Source organism: Astyanax mexicanus, chromosome 14 (assembly GCF_023375975.1).
Source record: "Astyanax mexicanus isolate ESR-SI-001 chromosome 14, AstMex3_surface, whole genome shotgun sequence".
NCBI lineage: Eukaryota > Metazoa > Chordata > Actinopteri > Characiformes > Acestrorhamphidae > Astyanax > Astyanax mexicanus.
The window spans coordinates 32,634,267-32,657,509 of record NC_064421.1 but is presented as its reverse complement, the minus strand read 5'-3'; the positions used below and the strand labels follow the sequence as shown (position 1 = coordinate 32,657,509).

The 23,243-nt window shown below is 37.8% G+C and overlaps 1 protein-coding gene across 3 annotated transcripts in view; it reads left to right on the top strand.

Annotated features, from left to right (window-relative positions):
• The window catches only part of si:ch211-15d5.11 (oxidation resistance protein 1), a 30,668-nt gene extending 7,839 nt beyond the window's left edge, over positions 1-22,829 (top strand). The window contains exons 4-16 of one of the 3 annotated variants that reach the window (XM_007244588.4): positions 527-600; positions 4,484-4,588; positions 6,572-6,736; positions 8,624-8,755; positions 9,187-9,371; positions 10,582-10,940; positions 11,722-11,866; positions 12,745-12,937; positions 15,590-15,709; positions 17,088-17,240; positions 18,699-18,794; positions 19,649-19,722; positions 21,026-22,829. In XM_007244588.4, the coding sequence (XP_007244650.3) occupies positions 527-600; positions 4,484-4,588; positions 6,572-6,736; positions 8,624-8,755; positions 9,187-9,371; positions 10,582-10,940; positions 11,722-11,866; positions 12,745-12,937; positions 15,590-15,709; positions 17,088-17,240; positions 18,699-18,794; positions 19,649-19,722; positions 21,026-21,161 (1,937 nt within the window). In that variant the 3' untranslated portion in view covers positions 21,162-22,829. Of the gene's footprint in view, positions 1-526; positions 601-1,571; positions 1,669-4,483; positions 4,589-6,568; positions 6,737-8,623; positions 8,756-9,186; positions 9,372-10,581; positions 10,941-11,721; positions 11,867-12,744; positions 12,938-15,589; positions 15,710-17,087; positions 17,241-18,698; positions 18,795-19,648; positions 19,723-21,025 lie in introns of those variants that run through there. The other 2 variants (XM_007244587.4, XM_022672735.2) reach the window with 2 other exon arrangements.
• The last annotated feature ends 414 nt before the right edge of the window (positions 22,830-23,243 follow it).

Below are 23,243 nucleotides of genomic sequence, written 5' to 3'. Positions count from 1 at the left end.
ATTTTGTGTTTATTTATGTTATTAAATTTATTATTGTTTGCATTTGCGTCCACCTCCGCGTCCTCCCTGCACCCTCACCTGACACAGAGACAAACAAAACACAAGTCAAATCAGACTGAGCACATCTCAGTTCTCTCTCCCTCTCTCTTTCTTCATTTAGTTTTATCTCAAATAAATTAAATTACACATTTTTATTAACTCTTTAATTAACTTATTAACTTTCTCTCTTTTTTTGCTGTTTTGGCTTTTCTTTTCTTTTTGTATTTTCTTTTCCCATACCCTCTGTAATGAGTCACCTCTCTACAAAGGTGTGATAGAGAAGTGTGGTTTGACTGGGGTTATATAGAGTGCTGCACAGGTGTGGCTGGTTGCCACTGATTAATGCATTGTATTTAACTCTATCTGATATTGATTAATATGAGACTGATATGAAACAAACAGCAGATCTAGAGAAACCCATTCAGTGACAGCTAAAGAGCTGGAGGTATTTCTGACTCAAGGTTTTTTTTTGGGTCTGTTTTCACAGAGGCTGCTTTCCCATCTGAAACAACAAAGACTCTGGAGTCACCGAGTGAATCAAACAGCAGAAATGAACAGGGGGTGAGTAGAAGACTTTCTCATACACAGAAGTGTCAATTAACAAAGTCATTGATTAAGTTATGATTGTTAAAAAAAAAGATTCAGTGCTTTATAAATTACTCAAATTTGAACTAAGCCTTATATGTGATTTGGTTAAAAATGTATTGGTTAAATCAGGGGTGGGCAGGGGCACCAAGAGGTCCAGCAGTCTAAAGTGCTGCCACTACGATCGGGAGCTTGCTGATTCGAATCCTGGTCATTCAACTTGCCATTGGCTGCCGGTGCCCCGAGAGAGCACAATTGGCCTTGCTCTCTCTGGGTGGGTACATAAAGCTCTTTCCCCTCATCTCTCTTAGGGTGATGTCGCTCTTTAATGCTACATCAGTAGAAGCTCGAAAAGAGGTGGTGGCTTCACATGTATTGGAGGAGGCATGTGGTAGTCTTCACCCTCCTTGTGTTGTGGCATCACCAGTGATTGGGGGGGGACATACAGCTGACTAGCAGCTAAATGGGTGGGACAATCAGCCTAGATAAATTCAGGGGTGGGCAGTTCCGAGACTGGAAGATTTCAGTGCATTTTTTCTGCTTTTTGCACTGAAACTAATCTGATTTGTTAGAGCCGAAAAATCCGACCCCTGCTCTGACATGTGCTGCCCACCTCTTCAAAATGACCTGAAATAAACTCTTTTTACATTGACTTCCATTGAAAGTTTACAAGGTTTTTTCTCTTTCCTGTAAAGTTGCTGTTTTGGAGATAAGTGTTTTTTATTGGACAGCGACGGTATACACATACATACACTACTGTAATTTACAGTGTCTTTTACACACTGACTTACTGTCAGTTACACCCTGCTACTTAACAGATAAAAACCAGCAACCTCTACAGATATTATGACTATTATATTACATCATATTGAAACCCATAGGAGGTTATTGAGCAAAGGTCGCTGAAACGCCGTGAGCTGTCAGTGTAGCACTTCTAAAGCCGACTATTCATTACTGCTCATTAGTCTGGAGTTTGGATTTATGGAGATTCAGAAATTCCTGCTGAAGCTTTATAATGGAGCAGAGTGGTTCAAAAGAACTCTGGTAATTACCAAATTCCACATTCATGATGAGAATAGATCTGTAAGTGGTGTTTTCTGTGGTACAGTTACTGAAGGGTGTCATATTAAAGGAGCGTAGGCTAAAAACTGGATTGATTCTTTATGTTGTAGCTTCTTTCTGCTTTTCAGGGTTTAGAGCATTGCTAGACATTGCTAGATGCTAACCTAGAAGTCCCTGAAGATGCCAAAGAATGCATTTATTAAGTATTAAAGTGGTTGTTTAATGTATAAATAGTATGTGACTTTGGTTGGGGTAAACTTGCATAATTCATCTCTATATTATCGTTTCAACCACTTTGAAAAGATGTTTTTTCACCTTTCACTTTCAAGCAAAATTAGACGTTGGAAATACGTCTAATTAACCACTAGAAAATCAACAAACGGCGTGGACATTTTTCAACATCGTTGGGGGTTAGCTTTAAATCTCGAATAAAAAAAAAAAGTAATATCATTAAAAAGTAACTTTTTTTTCAGTAATTCAGTTCAAAATGTGAAATTCATATATTATATAGATGTATTAAACACAGAGTGATCTATTTTCAGTGTTTATTTCTTTTATTGTTGATGATTATGGCTTACAGCCAATGAAAACCCAAAAGTATCTCAGTTTTTTTAAAATATATAAGACCAGTTGGTACTTTTGGCTGTGTGGCAGTGTGTCAAGTCATGCTGGAAAATGAAATCCGCATCTCCATAAAAGTTGTCAGCAGAGTGAAGCATACATTTTTTTTTTGACGTGATATAACACAGTGGATCAACACCAGCAGATGACATGGCTCTCCAAACCATTACTGACTGTAGAACCTCTATATTATGGTCTAGACGGTTAGCTAGCACCTAGCTGTGGTCTAGCATAACCCAGCAAAGATTTTAGCACTGTAATAAGAACGTTTTGTTATGTCTTTAAAATATTGTTTTCTTCAGCCTCATTTCTCATTTCTGCAATTTGTCAGCTGAAGTGATTGTAGGTTTGTAGGGTCTGGTAGGTTTTCGCTTTTCGCCTGTTACCTGGATTTTGTATAGCTTTGCAAATTGCTAACCTAACTCTTCTAACGCTTCTACCAGTGTTATAAAAAAACATTTTTTTACAATATTTATTTTTCTTTCCAGAAATTGTTGCTGGCCTCTTAGTGTCCAGTGGGGTAGTGTGGTGTGTGTGGTTCGGAGTAGCAAATTTTAAATGGAACGCTCTTTCCTACTCAAAAAAGTTGGGAAAACCCTTGGAGAGTAGAAGTAGTAAAAGCAGTAATATTCTATAGTTTATTATCACTTCTGTCTGTTAATGTCTCATCAAATCAGTCCTATAGACAAAGTACTGTACATCCTCTATCTGTGGACATGGTTCTATGATGTTTAGATGCACAAAATACTGCTTAATGTATTATCAACTGATATTTCTAGCTAGCAATGCTAATAACGATAGCTTATATATAATTGTTTAACTGGAACGCAGTAAATTTGGGTGTGACGTTATTTTTTGGATATCCCAGGAATTATTGCAATAAATGACCATTAAAAAACAGCAAATACCACTGATATAATTATAATAGGTAACAAAGCAATTATACCATTTTAAAGGCAACATTTTAATTTATCATAGTTTGGGAAATATATACATTTTTCTTTACCTACTGCAGTCTATCCACACTGTGTATTGGGTTACAGTTATTAAAGCATTGGCCATTGCATGACTGGCTAAATACTGTTCACTGATACATATGTGAACAAACACACCATTTATAGTATGATAAGTCCACAATGTTATTATTGTGACAGGCCTAACTGTGACAAGACAGTTTTGCGGTTTTGTAATTGGTCAATGTTCTTTTGTAGGGGGAAAAGTGTTTCAGGTTTTAAGGTTTTATTACTGAACTATACCAAGATAAACACAGTTCAGCACAGTTTTGTGGAGCATCCTTAAAATGTTGGTACCAGACAGTTTATAAAATAATGTTTGTTTTTTTTGTGCAGTTTTCCATTAAACATGATTTCTGTCTGACTTATCTGTGTTTGGAAAATGTGCTAAAGTCATGAACTGAGGTTAACCAGTTACATCCTGGTTAACTGGGTTACTGGTTGTTTTATGGCTAAAAAATAGGGCTTCATAGTGTGAATACTGCCTGTGTGTTTGCTGATTAACGGTAGACATTCATCTTAACCAGGGAATTTTAGTTGACAAACTTAAAAATGCATGTTCATGGATAGATGTATAGACACTATAGATATAGATATTTAAAGTTTGAGGCCTTTTTTCCCTTTTGGGGGAAATAATTTATTTTCTTTACAGTTTTTAATTTTATTTTAAGTGTCTTCACAAGTGAAGACATGTCTAAATAAGGCACATTTTAGTTTTTTTATGGTATATATTCTTTATAAATAAAGAAAAAATGTATTTCTCCCAAAAAGAAGAAGTGGTCATTAGATGTATTATTGTTGGAAGGTCTCCTCTAAGTAAAAAACTGGCTGTGTATTTGGTGTTACAAAAAAAGGATATATTTTAAGATTATACCTTATGGTGCCATTTTTCTTAAGCATACACCCACCCACCCACACACAAACAGGCAGGCAGTTATCAGTCTGTGACCCACTTCAGGATTCTAATGTAGGCTATCTCGCTCTGCTGGATACAGACTCAACTCAGATGGTCAGCAGCAGGTCTGAGGCTGTATATAATAGAAGACAGTAGACTCTGTGTGATTGAACAGACCTTTATTTACATTTCTGACCTGGTTCTGGTGAATTCCGTCAGTATACTGTTTCCTCATGTGTGCGCGTGTGTGTGTGTGTGTGTGTTACAGGTTCATCAGGAAGACACAGTGTTCAGTGTTGCCTCTCAGTTCAGTGGCAGATCAGCTGTTGTTTCTGTCCCCACAATCCCCAGCTCTGCTGTCTCAGCCACACAGGTACATACACCGACCAGCCATAACATTAAGACCTAATATATGCTGAATATTATTGTATTGTAAATTTGTGTAAAAGATAAACCTAAACTTTTTAAAGTTATGTAATGTTGTATTGTGCAGTACAATGATACAGTCATATGAAAAAGTTTAGGCACCCCTATTAATCTTAATCATTTTTAGTTCTAAATATTTGTGTTTGCAACAGCCATTTCAGTTTGATATATCTAATAACTGATGGACACAGTAATATTTCAGGATTGAAATGAGGTTTATTGTACTAATAGAAAATGTGCAATATGCATTAAACCAAAATTTGACCGGTGCAAAAGTATGAGCACCCTTATCATTTTATTGATGCTTTTGCATAACTTCAGGCGACTCTGTTTGTGGCGTGTTTGCAGAAATGGCTTCTTTCGCATCACTCTCCCATACAGCTTCTCCTTGTGCAAAGTGCGCTGTATTGTTGACTGATGCACAGTGACACCATCTGCAGCAAGATGATGCTGCAGCTCTTTGGAGGTGGTCTGTGGATTGTCCTTGACTGTTCTCACCATTCTTCTTCTCTGCCTTTCTGATATTTTTCTTGGCCTGCCACTTCTGGGCTTAACAAGAACTGTCCCTGTGGTCTTCCATTTCCTTACTATGTTCCTCACAGTGGAAACTGACAGGTTAAATCTCTGAGACAACTTTTTGTATCCTTCCCCTGAACAACTATGTTGAACAATCTTTGTTTTTTTGATCATTTGAGAGTTGTTTTGATGAGCCCATGATGCCACTCTTCAGAGGAGATTCAAATAGGAGAACAACTTGCAATTGGCAACTTAAATACCTTTTCTCATGATTGGATACACCTGGCTATGAAGTTCAAAGCTCAATGAGGTTACCAAACCAATTTTGTGCTTCAGTAAGTCAGTAAAAAGTAGTTAGGAGTATTAAAATCAATAAAATGATAAGGGTGCCCATACTTTTGCACCGGTCAAATTTTGGTTTAATGCATATTGCACATTTTCTGTTAGTACAATAAACCTCATTTCAATCCTGAAATATTAATGTGTCCATCAGTTATTAGATATATCAAACTGAAATGGCTGTTCCAAACACCCAAATATTTAGAACTGAAAATGATTAAGATTAATAGCGGTGCCCAAACTTTTTCATATGAGAACATGAAATATCCAAAGTGACAGTGCACAAAATGCAGTAAAATAAAAGTAAGAATTCTATAAATACTAGTGGTGTCAATCGATTAAAAGAGATATTATAATACTGTAAATCTACCCTGAGATATTATAATACAGTAAATCTACCCATATATATATATTATAATACATTAAATCTACCCAAGATATTATAATACAGTAAATCTACCCTAAAATATTATAATACAGTAAAACTATCCTAAAATATTATAATACAGTAAAACTATCCTGAGATATTATAATACAGTAAAACTACCCTGAGATATTATAATACAGTAAAACTATCCTGAGATATTATAATACAGTAAAACTATCCTGAGATATTATAATACAGTAAATCTATCCTGAGATATTATAATACAGTAAATCTACCCTGAGTTGTTTTTATACAGTAAATATGCTATAATTAATAAAATACATTTTTAAGCCACTGACTCCACTAATATAAATATAATAAGCGTCCTCCATACCCTTCCACTGTGAACAGTAATATTGTAATACTTTTTATACTATACTTCTCATACTATTACTTACTTCTCCCATTCAGTTTCCTGGAGTCAAATTTACACCATGTCTAAACTCCTCCCCCTCCACCATGTCCCTCATCAGCTGTGTGGTGATGTTATGCTGTGGGCGGGGGATACGGGGGTGGGTGTGTCCTCCTGTGATGAAACTGGAACCTGTGAAACGGGGAAGTGAGAGAGTTATTAATGGCATGATGCAGCAGCGTGTGACTCCTGCGATTTCCTTTAACACAGTGTCTCTCTTTCTGCCTCTCCAGCAGCTCCTCCTGCCTCAAAACAAGGCCTCCTCCACCCGCAGACCTTCTCCTGCAGCGCCAACAATGACCACGCCTGACCTCTGTCCAGGTTCAGAGCCCAGGCTGAATGCTGTGACCCCTCCGACCCCTGTGTCGCCTTCAACAGATGCAGAATACGACAAGCTGCTGGTGAGTGAGTCTCGCTGTGTTTACAGCAGAACACAGGGGTGAACTGGACTTTGACTTTTTGAATTTTGACGTGACGGCAATAAATCAGAGGAATAGGATTGACTTGTGTTCGGAAACAGAGTAATAAATGTAGTGAACTGACTAAAGCTTAGATATCTTATTTACCTTTGTTTGTTTGAAGCTTCATTGTCTTCTGTTGCACAGTAATATAGCATTGCTCTTCTTGCTTCTTCTGGCTGACATGCAAACTGGTTTAGGTCAAAACACACCTGAATAACATTGTGTAGATCTTCCTCAGAACTAAGATAAACAAAAATAACTCTGAAGCAGATCCTGAAGATCCTAAAAACAGCTGTGAGGTGATCACGGGTCATCAGGTTCACTAGATATCCTTTCTTGGAGCACCTTTGGCATACAGGGAACACCATTCAAGTTCTGCCTGATGTTTTGGAGAGGCTCTTTATATGTCTATCCATCACAGTTGCATTCCTATCAAACCGACTCAAACCGATTTATACACTTCAAAAATCTTGTAAGGTGATTAATGAATAATATTGTAGATTACATTGTAGCTGCTACTTATTCAGTATCTGAGAAACCACACTGATATACTTCCTGATAGTGGGCTTTTCGCCATGGTGTTATACTGTGTATAAATATGCATGTGTGTGTGGTACATGTATACCTGTGAAATGGCTTATAGTTGACACTTGGCAATTTTAGTTTGGTCATTAGTGAAATGTTGTCTAAAGAGTTTGGGAATCACTGGTTTATGCTGATTTGTTGAGCCATTTTTGAGTTATTAAGCTATGAATATGACAAGGTGCTATTTTTAGGTCATACTTTGCTTTGAGCTTTAAAATTAAATAAATGATCTCTCGAGGCAGAGAAAAATGCTCTTTTGTTATACTTTTTAGTAATCGAGCTACTCGAATTGACCACACTGATGCTACAGGTGGTAAAAGTACAATACATCAGGCTCTGTACAGTAAAAAAAAACAGGAAAATTGCAATTTCCAGGCCTGCGTAAGTTTTGGAAAAGTCATGGAAATTTGCTATCCATTTCCCATTTATCGACTCCATTTTCCATTTTTCGTTTATCTTTGCTATTTGGGCTAGTTGGCACCTGATTAGAGTAAAAGCAAATAATTATTTAGCATGATGTAGTTTCTGAGACTTTAGTTTTATATTTCGATAGAACACAATGAAGTTGCAATTAGTAATAATGTGTAAAACATGTATTATGTGCCTGAACACAACAGCATTTTTGCCTGAATGCAAAACAAAAGTAGAAAAAAAAATCATGCCCCTTTGAGCAATATAACGTGTCTGTAACGTGTTAATCTCTTCTGCCACCACTAGGTGGCAGTACAATGACCTCAAAAGAGGACGCCAGGGCCATGTAGAGTAAAATTTAGTGTTGTGGTGTAGACAACCCAAAATGTGTGCATGGCGGCAGGTCCTAGGAGGTTAATGTTTCAGTAAACTGATTACATCACTTCACATTATCTAGGCTGTGTGTGACAGTAAATTCACACAGTGAGAGAAAAAAGCTGATTTAATGCTTTCTGGCTCCATTCAGAAAAATATAAGGCATAGACACAAAGGCCTGAACTGCAAAATGTCTCTACTGTTGTTTTTAAGATTGTATGGTAATGGAAATGAATTGGTTAAAAAGTGTGTGAACTTAATGAAGCTTTTGGATTATTTGTATCTGCAGCTTAATTTTGCCTTGAAATGGATTTGTTATGTACTGTATGTGCTATCTGATTATGCACTTTTATTTAAGAACCCAGTTTGATTTGTGAGCCACAATAAACATAAATATCAGTATTACATTTATTTACTATATGTAATTTATAACAAATTTTCATTGTTTCCATTTAGGACGTGGAAGCCGTGCCAATGCCTGATGGAAAGCTCTGCCTATTGGCTCTCCCACCTGAATGCACGCAGGGGGAGGGGCCAGCTGACATGCCTTACCTCAAGTTATTCTGTCGTTTTATCACAGATCGGAAAGTGAGTTCAGAGTACACGCAGGTCACAGTACAGAAGGACACACACTTTAGTATACAGTGAGAGCAAAGACCCAGACTCAAGGCAGGCTTAAAAGTGCATCCACACCAAGGTTATGATAGTCTTTATGTATTTTGTTTAAACTTTTTCCTCTTAAATTCAGTTAGTTTGAATTAGTTTTTAGAGCAGTTTTTTTTGTGATGCTTGGTTTCAGTTTAGTTTTAATTAGTTCTAGTAGTAGTTTAATTTTTCTTTTACAAAATGGTAGTAATGACATACAAAAAAAACAGTAATTGTATACAGAGGGGTTCATTAGCACAATTGTCTGTTTTCATTTTTTAAGATACTTGTTAGGATCCCTGTATTAGTATATTAGTAATGTTGGAAACTGGAATCATAATGATCTTATTTTTTTATTTTCTTCTTCTCTGTAGGGCGTGGTCTCTGGGATACTGCTGGTGACCCCCAATAAGATCTTCTTTGACCCTCATAAGTCCCTCCCGCTGGTGCAGGAGAACGGCTGTGAGGAGTATTTGTTTTCTTGCTCTGTGGACGACCTGGTGTCGGTCAGCATCATCTCTGACATCTCCCATGTCCACTTCAACAAATCCACACAAAGGTCTGTACTGTGCTCAGCAAAGGGCAACCTGTCGAGCTTACAGGTCTCATTTTGTTCCAAAAAAAACCTGCAGCTCTTTTTAATAATAGGAAATAAACTTTTTAGATAAAAAGCTCTCATTTTGTTTCACCCCTCTGTAGTCTACCATGATGTTCACATACCTGTCAAGTTTTAGATTTAAAAATAAGGGATATTTTCCTCTGTACGCTTAAAGCCGTCCCACCAGCCCAACGAAGGTTCAGTATCCCTTACATTTTAAGACAGGTTTACAAAAAATCTAAAATAACCACATGTGAACCACTTACACACTACAATTAGATTATCAGAATCTGAAATGTTGTGGACATTCCTACATATGTCATTCTTTTAATACAGCCAAATTAAAAACCCTTTTCTATATATTTTTTAAAAAATTAAGATTTCTTGTCTTTTTTGTAATAAATGCACTCTTTTATATGATATATTTTTTATTTATTTAATGGATTTAAAATTGAACAAAGGGCGCACAAATTCTGCAAAATGACTGTTGGTGACCTAAAAATAGTATCATGAGCTTTTACTAAAAGGACATGGACCAGATATATTCCATCAGTAAAAAATATTCCTAAGGGGCCTGCACAGTAAATTTTAATTAATACTTCTTCCTTTTGATCACTCCTTCTCCTTCACTCCTTTCTGCTTAAACTGAGTCACAAGCTGTATTTTTTTATTTTAAAAGGTTTAATCTGTGTGTTTTATTTTGGAGACGAGTATTTTTAAGCAGCTATCAGAAAAATATCATCACAGTTTACATGATTAGCCTACCGTTACCTTTCTTTTAGAAAAATCGCTGAAAATCCAGATATGTTTTAACATCAGCTGCTCCGACTAGCTGCCTGAACTCACAGCGACGGGGGGCTTCCCCACACTGACCCTCCTTTGCAAGCTGATTGGCTGTTTCTCCTGAAAGGCGGGACTTTCTCCTTGAATCGGCTCCACGATTGGTTAAGAGACACAGAGCGGTCAGTGCCCTGTCTCCTCAATAATATATATTTTTTTATTTTAATAGAATACGGGAAATTTACGGGAAAATACTAATACGGGACGACGGCGGGAAAGAGGAGTAAAATAGGGTAGTTTCCCGGCCAAAACGGGAGACTTGACAGGTATGTGTTCATTTGATTATATTATACACTCAGCAGTGACTGCTCTGTTCTTTCTGTCGATGTAGATGGAAAGATCGCAAGAAAGCTTCAAAGGGCAGAACCTCAAAAAATTCAGCCGTCGACTCTCAGAGTGATGCTCACAGTGTCACTCTTCAGTCCAAAATGGAAGCCGCTCCCACGATGAGGAGGTCCATGACGTGGGACATGCAGACAGCCCTTGGGACAGGCCCGGAGGCGAGCCATGGCGAGGATGAGGGTGGAGAGAGCCAAGACATGGCTGAGGTGGAGCAGCAGCTGGGGCAGTTCAGTCTGGAGTCCACCGTGCTGAGCAGCGCCGCCACCTTCTGCTGTGGAGCAACCAATGCAGAGCTGGAACAGGATGCTAAAACAGAGCAGCAGCCGTGTTTGAAGAAGCAGATTTCAGGTAAATATGAATTAAATACGTTGTGGAGAAACATCACATATCTGTTTAGGTGATGGGTAGAGATAATATATACCTAATATTTGGCAAAAGAATAAAAAAAAATTGATACCAAACAATGGAATATGTATTTGAAATCCTATTGCTGAGTTTCCTACTACTACTGATAAAAGCAAATGCATGTTTTAGTGTTTCATATTAGTAGTAATTGTGTTTCAAAAATGTTTATTATGAAACATAACATTCAACATGTCACTTTTTGTCTGGCATTTTAATGTAAGTTTCTTTAAGAAGAATGTCACAGACAAATAAAAACACCCACAAAAAAAAACAGCCTCCCCTTAACCCCCTGTGCCCCAGACCCAATGCCCATATTTACCCCTCGTTCTCTGGAGTTAATTGCTACATGGCTGCTTAATTGGTGTCCCTATCAAGATAAGAGATCAAAGGTTGCCAGATCTTTTAAAAGCTCAGCTTGTCTTTTCAATTCACTCAACCAGTGTTTAAAAGAGGGGGCCTCTTTCTTTTTCTAGGAAAGCAAAATATTTTTTTGCAATATTAATAGTTTTTTTTTTTATTGTAGTTGTTCAATTGCTTTCTCTTTGAAAAACAAGAAGAAATAAAAACACTTGAGCTATATAATTTATTCAGTGATTTATCTACAGTGGCAAATTAAATCTTTAAAAAAATACTTAGTTTTTAGTATCAGACAAAATGTTTTGTTGATTTTAGTGCATCTCTAACAAAAGGTTTTACATCTATAGATGCTTTTTGTGCTCTCCAGGCCGGGGTGCTGCCAGCTCCCTGATGTTTGTGAGGATGCGTCAGAAGCAGCAGGCTGTGAAAAAGAAAGGATTTGCAGCGATAGACCTAGGCAAAACAAGAGCTGTGGCTTCCAGAGACGCCTGGTTTACCCTGCAGCAGGAGAGGTAAGAGCAGCAGTGATATAGACTTGGGATTACATACCCATAATGTACAATATCTGATCCAATCATCTTCGTCTCACCACTATCAGAGGCGCACTGCTCAGCCCAATCAGTTCTACTTTCTGTTCAGCTTCTAAACCCATACATCACAAAGTGCCCCTCCCACACTACCCCTTCAATTTTTTATTTTTTTTTGCATTTTTCAAATTCGAGCTGAGGATGGAGTCAGCTACCCTGTGGTTGCTTGTTACCCCACCCCCTCGTTATCTCTTCCAGGTGTTCCTTGTCTGTGTATATATAAATATATCTGATGTTTGTCTTTTTTGGCCTCTTTCTTTTGTTAGACCCACAGTTGTGCCTTGTTTGTTCCTGCAAATTTTCTGGTTTGTTTGTTTTGTTTGTATGTTTCTTTCTTTGCCTTTTTATTTGTGAGTCCTTGCTACTCATTTGTTGTTGTTTGCTTTATAGTTGTGGTGTTTTTTGTTTCTTTGTTTTATTTCATTATGAATATTAATAAAACTCACTTGCACTTGCATTCTATCGCCAACTCGATACACCTAGACACTCCAGTGTAACTTTAGAAACATTTTTCATAAATAACTGTATTAAAAATATAAAATTAAAGGTTTCTCTTGAGAAATTTGGTTTCACATTTTTTCCACATTACTTTAAATAACTGGTCATTACATAGACTAGTCACACCTTTAAACACTTTTTTTTAATTAAATAACTGATTCAATAAAACAATAGATCTATTACAACTAATAAACAGTACCACACAAAAGTGAGCACACTTTCACATTTTTGTAAATATTTTATAATATCTTTTCATCTTCTCTTTCATGCTGCATGAATGTAATACGCTTTGCTGACTCCTGCAGTTCAGATGAGCTGTATGCCTACCTAAGTCAGCACAGGCCGGACCTGTGCATCCTGGAGGGAGGTGAAGAGGAGCAGGCGGAGAGAGACGAAGACGACTTTGTGCTTCTGGATGATGGAGAGGGAGGTGGGGGAGAAGAAGGAGAAGAGGAGGAGGAGTCTCCTAAGCACGGGCGCAACGGTGATGAGTGGGAGGTATGTGTGGAGTTTTGTTTTTCATGGTTTTTCATGGTTTTTCATGAGTTCCCAGTTTTTTCACCCCATACCAAGCTAGCATGCTCATACAAGCGTTGTGTGCAAATGGACTTATTTTCAAAAATGGGGGGCAGGGCTCTAAAGTGCATCCTAATTTTTCTGTGGTGCAACTCAGGTCGCACCAGTTCAGCCAACCTTTCAAAGGGGAAAAAAGTCTCTGCAACTCTGAAGGTCTTTTTGTGTTTTTTTTATATCAGACACACATTAGACCCGTATCATGGTCTGAACCAATCCCCCAGCAATAGGTGAGACCCCACAGCAATATGATTTTATTTCAATATAACTTAGAACCTGCCTAAGGCGTGTTACCAATAGAATAATTAATTCAGCTTGGAAAACAGTTAGCATTTTTTTTGTCTTGACAATTTTGCTCAGCCAATTACCCAACCCACTCATTAGGACTCCTCCTATCACATGTAATGCCCCAACACACCAGGAGGGTGAAGACTAACACATGCTTCCTCCGATACATGTGAAGTCAGCCACCGCTTCTTTTCGAGCTGCTGCTGATGCAGCATTGCCGAGCAGCATCACAGCGCACTCGAAGGAAAGCGCAGCGACTTGGTTCTGATACATCAGCTCACAGACGCCCTGTGCTGCAGACATCACCCTTTAGTGATGTGGGGAGAGAGAGCCATCTACCCACCCGGAGGGAGCGAAGCCAATTTTGCTCCCTCTGAGCGCCGGCAGCTGATGACAAAGCTGCATGAGCGGATGTTCGAACCTGCGACCTCCCGCTCATAGTGGCAGCGCTTTAGACCACTGGACCACTCAGCGTCTCTTAGTTAGCCATTTTGTTAGTGCTCACATAATAAGGAAGCTTGGTATCCAAAAAAAGGTCTGAAAAAGGTCCTCAAGAAAAAAATCCCAAATAGTGGTGTGGGTTTTTTTTTCCCAAAAAATATTTAATACATGCCATAGAAGTTTAAAGGAGAACTCCGGTGTAAAATGGACTTTGGGTGTAGTAAAACATGATAAAAAGTACTTACCTTTGATGATTAGCACACCTCTGTTCTCCCGCAGTATTCCAAGATCTAGGAATTTTTTTACAAACACCCTTCAGACTGGGTGACACGGGGCATAATTTGCCCCGATAAATCACTTTTCCCACTGTTATCCAGGCTCAAAGAAGCTCCACACTTCATTGTTAGAATCCGGAGAGCCCGGACATTTAAAACAAGGCCTTAATAACTTTAAAAGTGCACTAGAAGCTTATTAAAAAACACTGTTTACATCCCAGTGTTCGCGAATCGCCGGACGCCTCCATCTTAAGGTAAGTACTTTTTAGCATGTTTTACTACACCAAAAGTCCAAATTTTCTTTTTAATTTATCCTGACACTTTCAGCATCAACACTTTTTTAGTAAGTTTGCATTCTTGTAGAATTGTGCTTCAAATAAAGAACTTTATGTTGAGCAGATTTTTCAGAATCATTTACAAGTCAGTATTGCCTATATGGATAGAATTAAAATAAATAGCTTGTTAAACTGGAGTGTTAAACTTGACCCTGCAGCTATGTAACAGTATTAGACGTTATCCTGACGAAATCTTTTTTCTTTATCTGACATCATGACCACAATTTAAGCTGAAATTAACATCTCATTTAACATTGGTGGCCAGCCGGGATGCAGTCAAAAATTTAGGTGCACCTATCTTTCGCCCTGGTGCACCTAAAAAAAGAAAAAAGTTATTGTAGAGCCCTGGGGGGATTTATGAATCAAGGTTTGTGTGGACATATCCAAAGTTTAAAGTCTTTGGCTGTCCAGTAGAAGTGACTGGCCTCTGCTGAACAGCCATCACAGCACATGTTTTTGGCTACAACTGGGGGTGAACTAAATGTAACAATGTTTGTATGGTGTTATGAAAATACACACATATGTTTTGGATTGGTGTGTATGTGGGAGGTGTGTACTTTTAAATAGGAAACACGAGACGTCCTGGTCAGTAGAAGGGCTTGTGTGTAGACAGTACCAGTCAAAAGTTTGGACACATTATGTGTTTTCTTCATTTCTTTATATAATTGATTTTCCACATTGTAGATTAATTTTAAAGACATAAAAACAGACACAAACAGAATTATGTAGTAAACAGCAAAAAAAAAAAGTGATTGACAGGGATGGTGATTTGAGGTGATTTAATTGGGATGAGCTGAAGCTTCACAGCGTGAAGGAAAAGCAGCAACTATTGTTCAGCACCTCCAGGAACTCCTTCAAGATGCTGAGAAAACTCAAATTCCAGTTGACTCTCCCTCATGAAGACACTGAGATTAAAATACCAAGAGTATGCAGATCTGTCCTCAAAGCTAAATGTGCTACTTAGAATACCATATTCTGCTTTATTTTTCATTTTTCACTAAATAATTCTGCATGTGTTCCAGTTTAGCTTCAATATCTTATGAGAAGTTTTTTGACTGGTACTGTATGAGTGATGATCTGTGACCATTGGAAGGATTGTGGTTAGTGCACACTCTCTAGGCACAGTTTAAGACTGTGATTATATGTGTATATATTGACCAAAATATTTATACCTTTAGGGTTTTTTTTGTCAGTTTCCTTTTGGACTGAAATACTCTTCTTCTGCTCTCCATGTGTAGATGGTGAGTGTGGAGGACAGCAGGGGGAGGGTCTCCTCACTCTCTGCAGATAAAGAGCCGGACGGAATGAGTGACATTCTGAGGCAGAGCCTTATACTGGATGCACAGCAAGTCAGAGAGGTTAGAACACACATAAACTCACAAACACAAACGTTTCTTATTAGGGCTGGATATTGAAATTTGATACCTAAAAAGTATGGCGTCACATCAATGTCAAAAGTCGAGGGCGCAAAAATACCAGGTGAAAAAAAATAACCAGCATGTTTTTAACATTTTGCATGTGTTAATGAACTTCTCGTGAGCACAAATGTGAAACTAGCAAGCAAAAAAAAGGGAATGGTGTGCACGCTGAAGAAAATGTTGCTCTCGAGCTTCATTTTTCTCCTCTCAGGTGCTTTTTTCCCTCGTGCGCTGTGTGAATTACCTGCTGCAGCAGTTTGTGCTCGACTGAGTGTTTTGCGCTCGAGTTTTGAAAGGGGTGGTTTTGACAGTTTGGGGGCGGGGCCGGGGTCACCTCCCTTGGCGAACGCTATTGGCTGATACCTCCAGGGTTTGTGACGTACCGGGGGAAAGAAGGAGGTAGGTGGTCCGTCAAGAACCCTGGAGATATCAGCCAATAGCGTTCGCTGAGGGAGGCGACCCTGACCCGAGAGGAGAAAAATGAAGCTTGAGAGCAACATTTTCTTCAGCGCGCACACGATTCCCTTTTTTTGTTCGCTAGTTTCACATTTGTACTCATGAGAAGTTCATTTACACACTCAAAATGTTAAAACACGCTGGTTATTTTTTTTCACCTGGTATTTTTGCGCCCTCGACTTTTGATGTTGATGTGACGCCAAAAAAGGATCTAAAAAAACGCGGCACTTTTTTTTTTTTTCTATACTTTGCATAAAACACAGAAACACACACACACTGAGGTAAACATGTCGAAGTGCTCTAAATTCTGGATCTGCTTCAAGATTAATCCACATTTTCCTTCAAAGTCACAAGAGCTCACTCTGTCTCTCAGACCTAAACCACACTACATATCAGCATTTAAAAAAAAATATTATGGTTCAAATTATTTTTTAAGTGTTTTAAACAACACCAATAATTTTTTGTTTTTACATTTTTGAATAATGCAAAATAAATTTTTTTATCGTTATTGTCAAGATTATAGAAATTGTTGTGAAATGATTTCCTTGGGCGGGGTTGTACATTCTGGAGCAGATTTTTTTCACAGCATGTGATAAACAGCATGTGTCAGTCAGGAAAGAGCGAGCATTTTATGTTAATATTAATATTTCTTCAAAAGAACTCTTAAATACTTAAGTGCATCCAGCAGTATGCATAAGGAAATATATTATTATAGTTAAAGAACAACAGAATTACAGTAATTCTGTTGTTTTTGTTCTTAATAAAGTGCCACAAACAAAATGCTCACTGTTTTCGTTTCATGTATAGCTGCTGTTTTTGATTTTCTTGTTAATTAATCAGTTCTGTTTTATTTTTTCTCCAGCTCTCCAGTGAGTTGCCACCACGAACGGTGGGTCACTCGTGGAAGTTGGCTTACAGCACGAGTAAACACGGTGCCAGCCTCAAAACCCTGTACAGAAAACTGAGTGTATCAGACTCTCCTGTTCTTCTGATCATCAGAGACGACAACCAGCAGGTCAGACACTTTCTCCATCTCACTCCATCTGCAACAAAGTTTATGTTCAGCGTCTGTTGTTACTAACCTGAATACAACATCCACATTAATACAGTGAAGCTATTAAAACTTTAAATCCTAACATTTTCATTATCGTGTAGATACAAATATTTTATCTTTATTTATTTATTTTTTTAATCCATATACATTTGGCCATATTTGACTGTGGATTTCCTGTAGAAGTGTCTCATGATGGCCGTCTGCTGAATAGTCATTACAGCGCATGTTATATAGCAGCACCAGTCTGTTAAAATTTTCAATAAAGTAGTCTAAAACGCGAAAAAAATTAAAGGGAACTGAATGTAACAGTTGAGCTGAAAATGGTGAAGAGGTCACACACAGAGTGTGTTTCGATCGGTGTGTATGTGGGAAGTGTGTACTTTCTAAAGGAAACATGAGAAACTCTTGGTAGCAATGAGTCTCGCAGGTTTTAGACTGTAATTGTAATTAAAAGCATAGACTGATTGTGGAGTTTTGGGCTCGTAGGGTAATTATCAGTGGGTTCTTAAAGTTGATTTTTTCAAGTAGAAAAAATAGGCTCTGAGAATCTTATATATTTTATTTATTTATTTTTTTACAAATTTCTTGATTTTTCAGTTCAGTAATTCAGTTCAAAATGTGAAACATATATATTATATAGATGTATTACATACAGAGTGATCTATTTTGTACGTGTATTTATTTTATTGTTAATGATTATGTCTTACAGCCAATTAAAACCCAAAAGCAAATTAGAATATGTATATAAGACCAATTGGTACCTTTGGCAGTGTGGGCAGTGTGCCAAGTCCTGCTGGAAAATGAAGTCCACATCTCCATAAAAGTTGTCAGCAGAGGGAAGCCTGAAGTGCTGTAAGATTTTTTTGGGAAAACACTGCACTGACTTTAAACTTGAACCATCACTGATCATAGAAACTTTACACTAGACCTCCAGCAGCTTGAACTGTGTGTCTCTCCACTCTTCCTCCAGACTCTGCTCCCTTAATTTCCAAATAAAAAAAAATTACTGTGATGGTTTAGAGAGTCATGTCATCTGCTGGTGTTGATCCACTGTGTTTTATCAAGTACAAAGTCAGTGCAGTGTTTTCCCACAAAATCTTACAGCACTTCATGCTTCCCTCTGCTGACAACTTTTATTTTAATTTACCAGCAGGATTCAGTCCACACTGCCAAAAGTACCAATTAGTCTTATATAATATTCTATTTTTCTGAGACTTTTGGGTTTTTATTGTCTGTAAGCCATAAAAAAAATAAACTTAATATACTTAAAATAGATCACTTATGTGTGATACATCTATATAATATATATATATAGAAGTTTCACATTTTGAAATGAATTTCTAAAATAAAGTAACTTTTCAGTAATATTCTAATTCTTTGTATAATAAATATCCTCTCTTGTGTTTCTCATGTATGCAGGTGTTTGGGGGTTTCCTCTCTCATCCGCTGCGGCCAAGCGACACCTTTTACGGTACAGGAGAGACATTCCTCTTCCTTCTGCGTCCTCGCTTTAAGGTAAAGTCAGATGGACACATCCATACACACACTTCTTACATCATTAGAAACACCCATTGCTTCTTGTTTGACTTGATATCCTGACCTCCCTTACATTTCTTTTTGCTAAATGCAATCAAATCCTCCAAGCAATGCTCCAACATCTATTAGATAATCTGGACAGTAGAGGCAGTTACTTCAACAAAAGCAGGATAAACTCTTTTAATACCATTGATTCCAGGAAAACAATAAATGAGCAGATCTGGCTAAGAATACCCAAGATATGAGCATCTCATGGAGTACAGTTTTTTCTTCTATAAACTGAATATTTATGTTCGTAAATTAAATATTTAACCTACCAAGAGATGGCTGACCACCCAAACTGACAGCCCAGGCAGGATGAGCACTAATTAGAGAAGCAGCTTATTAGAGGTCACTCTGGAGAAGCTGCAGAAACTCACAGCATAGGTGGAAAAATCTGTCCATATAACATTTTTTTACAATATGTAAAAAAATAAACTTTATTAATTTTGGTCAATCACATAACATTCTAATAAGTTTTTGGTTGTAATTCAGGTTTTGGATGTAATTCAGGTTCAAGGGTATGAACTTTGCCTAATGTTGATTTTGTTTATTGACATTTTATCCAGGATTTTGGGCCTCTCAGCCAATCACATTCTTTAATATCACAGCAAACTAGATTTTGATTAAAGTACAAGACTGATTAAAGGATAAATGCAGATTGGTCTAATAGTTTATTATACGATTAAAAAATTCTTACTATTACTTACGTTTTTTCATCACGTTTACTTAAAGTAGTGTCTGGATTGTTTCTCCTGATCTCCTGATCTTTTGGGGTTTTGTGTTTCTCTCAGTGTTTCCACTGGACTGGAGAAAATTCCTTCTTCATCAAAGGAGACCTTGACTCTTTTGCCATCGGTGGTGGAAGGTATGAACAGCATTCTAGCATTTTTTGTGTAATTACATTCATACTGGTGTGATTTGGTTAATTTTAGTAAGAGACACTTCCACCTATCACATCACTTCTCTTTTCGTCAGTTAATAATATTTAATACCTAATAAGTCCTTTAAATACTTAAATACTTTACTTTGCATTTATATCTGTTTAATCTTCTCATATGCTGGTTTTGAGGAGCTTCTGCATCATCAAACGTCATGCACACGTTCCTGTAGTATTTTCATAAAAAAAAAAAAAATACAAAGCAGACACCAGCTGAAGTGTTTATGAAACTATGCACAGAAAAGTGAGGTTTAGTGTTGCCAAGTCGATCCACAGTTTGGAAAAAGTTCTTGTGTGTGGAAACAAACCAGCAATAATGAGATCCTCCCAAAAACAAGCCCATAATCAATCCTGTGTTTTCACTCATTTTTAATGACACTCATTTTGATGACATAACTATATTTTTTTGGAATATAAGGCGCACTTAAAATCCTTTAATTGTCCCAAAAATCACCAGTGCACCTTATAGTTTGGTGCACCTTATATATGAATTCTACCAGTCCGGTATTAATGAGCAGTAAAGAAAATCCACTGAAGTTATAAGGGTGAGTTTTCAGTGAGGTTTCTCCAGCACCAAGGCTGGGTGCAGCAGCATTAGCATTAGCTGCTAACTGCAACACTATCTTTCACTGTTCAGAGGTGAGTATATCTGACTGTATTCTGCGTGTTTACCGCGTTAAAACAAGCTACGTTCCCTAGTCTAGGGCTATTGGGTGACATTTTTGTTCCGCTAGCACTGCGGTTAGTGACTAATGCTAATGGTGCCGTACCCAGCCTTAGTGCTGGAGAAACTTCTCTGAAAACTCACCCTTAGACAAAATATTTGAAATCTAAGCTTGCTGTAAATAAACGTACGTGCTTCACTTAGCCAAAGAAATCTGTGTAGATTAACATCCAGTGCTGGTTTGGCTTTGATTTTTTTTTTTTTATGAATTAGTTTTATTTACATAGGTGCTTCCCTCAGTTTTCACATTAGAAGGGAAACATGGCGCCACCCTTGCTCACTTTAATGTTGGCAACCTTACTAGTGATGCTTAATATGCCTTATAATCCAGTGTGTCTTATGTATTATGAAAAAAGACCAGAAATTAAGATGTTCATTGATATTGCGCCTTATAATACGGTCTGAAAAATGCGCTAAGTGAACTTATGAAGGTCAGTCTTAGAGTACCTTGGTGTTGAACCCACAACCCTTTGTCCAATAACCCTGTAATCATGTCTGTCTCCACAGTGGTCACTTTGGCTTGTGGCTGGACGAGACACTGTACCTGGGCAGAAGCAGCCCGTGCTACACATTCAACAACTGCAGCTTGTCTGAGACCAGCGACTTCAGGGTGTTGGAACTGGAGGCCTGGACCTTCTGGTGATCCGGTGGAGCACACAGCAGCCCAATTCTCAAAGTCTCAAAACACTAAGGGCTTCGTTTGATGAATATTGTGGACTTTGGACATTGTTGAACATCTCTGAGAGGTTCTTTAAACAGAGGTTGCAAAAAAAGGCATGCAATACTGGAAACTACCTAAAAAGTGAAGACTCTTCATATTGAGGATGTGATCTTCATAGGTCAACACCAGGCCAAGATGCTATCACCACAAGTAGAATGATGAGTCTTGGACTTGGGGCTAAAATGGAGAACTTGGCTCTTGTGCATAAAGAGACAACTTAACTGGCTATAGATAGTTGATGGCACCGGAATGAAGGATCAAAGTGGTTTTGTACTGTGATGGTAAGAAGCTCATCAATCTGGAATCTTCAGTTGTGATGATCTGACTGTGTCTCTGGAGTAAAGTGCTTCATGATAGTCAACTTCTCATTGCTTTTGGAAGCAGACGTTCATTCAACTAATTTCCATCTTTACAACCAGTGTTTTACTGTCTGAATGGCTCCAAATGACCTGCACATCAATCAGCTGCCTCAGCTCTACCATAAATGCTGCTTTAGTGTTTTGTTACAGCTGCCTATGTTTAGAATAGGATGTTCTTCAGCTCCCAAAATGTCCTGAGGCCAATTCAGAATCTTCTCTGTTTTATATATGAAACCTGGGAGGTTCTTTAGCTCCTGAAATGTCCTGAGGACAATATATACTACTGAACCTATAATGCTCTGAGGCAAATTTAGAAACTTCACTATTTTGTCTGAAACCCTGGGACATTTTTTAGCTTATAAAATGTCCTGAGGCCAGTTCAAAAACTTGTCAATATCACATCTGAAACCTGGGAGAGTCTTCAGCACGTTAAATGTCCTGAGGCTAGTTCAAAAAAGTCAAAAGTCTGAAACCTGGGACGTGCTTCAGGACCTAAATGTCCTGAGAATCCATTAAATATTACATCTGAAACCTGGGATCTTCTTCAGCTTCTAAAATGTCCTTAGGCTAATTTGGAATCTTCTCCATATTACATCTGAAACCTGGGATGTTCTTCAGCACCTGAAATGTCCTAAGAACAACATATAAAGATCATTATCATGTCTGAAACCTGGGACATTCTTCTGCATTCTTCAATATCACATCTGAAACTTGAGATGTTCCTCAGGTTCCAACATTTCCTGAGGCAACATCAGAAACTTCACTAACTTGCCTAAAACCTTGGGATAATCTTCAGGTCCTAAAATGTCCTGAGGCTAATTCAGAAACTTGATATGTCAATATGTCTGAAACCTGAAAGACCGATAATGTGAATGGCTTTTTGCCTTTATTGCACTTAGTGGATCCCTCAGCTTCAACTAGCACTAAATCTGTGTAGATCGTGCACACTGGCTTACTAACAAACTTCCTGTCACTGTAAAACTATTGGTCCACTGTAGACGACCACATATAAAAACATCTTACCACTTACTACAGATGAAGGATTTAACTTTTTGGCCCAGGATTGTCAAACATACAGAAGCTAGAAAATAATGTGTCTAATGTTTAGTACCTCTGTTGGTGGTGGTGGTCAGTGAGTTATCCATGCACAAACTCATCTGTTTATGCACCATCCATACATGCACATCACAAAATCAATATTATAATGTATAATAAAATTAATGTGAAGTTCTTTTGTTTACTTTTATTTTATTAAAAAGAAAGGCCTTTTTATTTTATGGCACAAGTATGAACAGCACATACACTCACACAGGAACTCAAATATGAACAGATCATTTTAGAGCTTTTGAACTGGATTCATTCTGGATCATGGTGCATATTTCCCACTGCGGGGAGTAATTCCTTTGGTTTTCTTTGGGGCCATGATTTGTAGACTAATGGACAACAAAAAACAAAAAATACAAAAATCAGCCATAACATTGAAACCACAAGACTAATATTGTGTGGATGCCTTTTGTGGTATCTGGCACCAAAACGTTAGCAGCAGATCCTTTCAAGAAAGTCCTGTAGGTTTTAAGGTGGAACCTCCATGCACATCAATGAACGCAAGACCTCCATATTGTTTTGTAGATGTTCTGACCTGGTC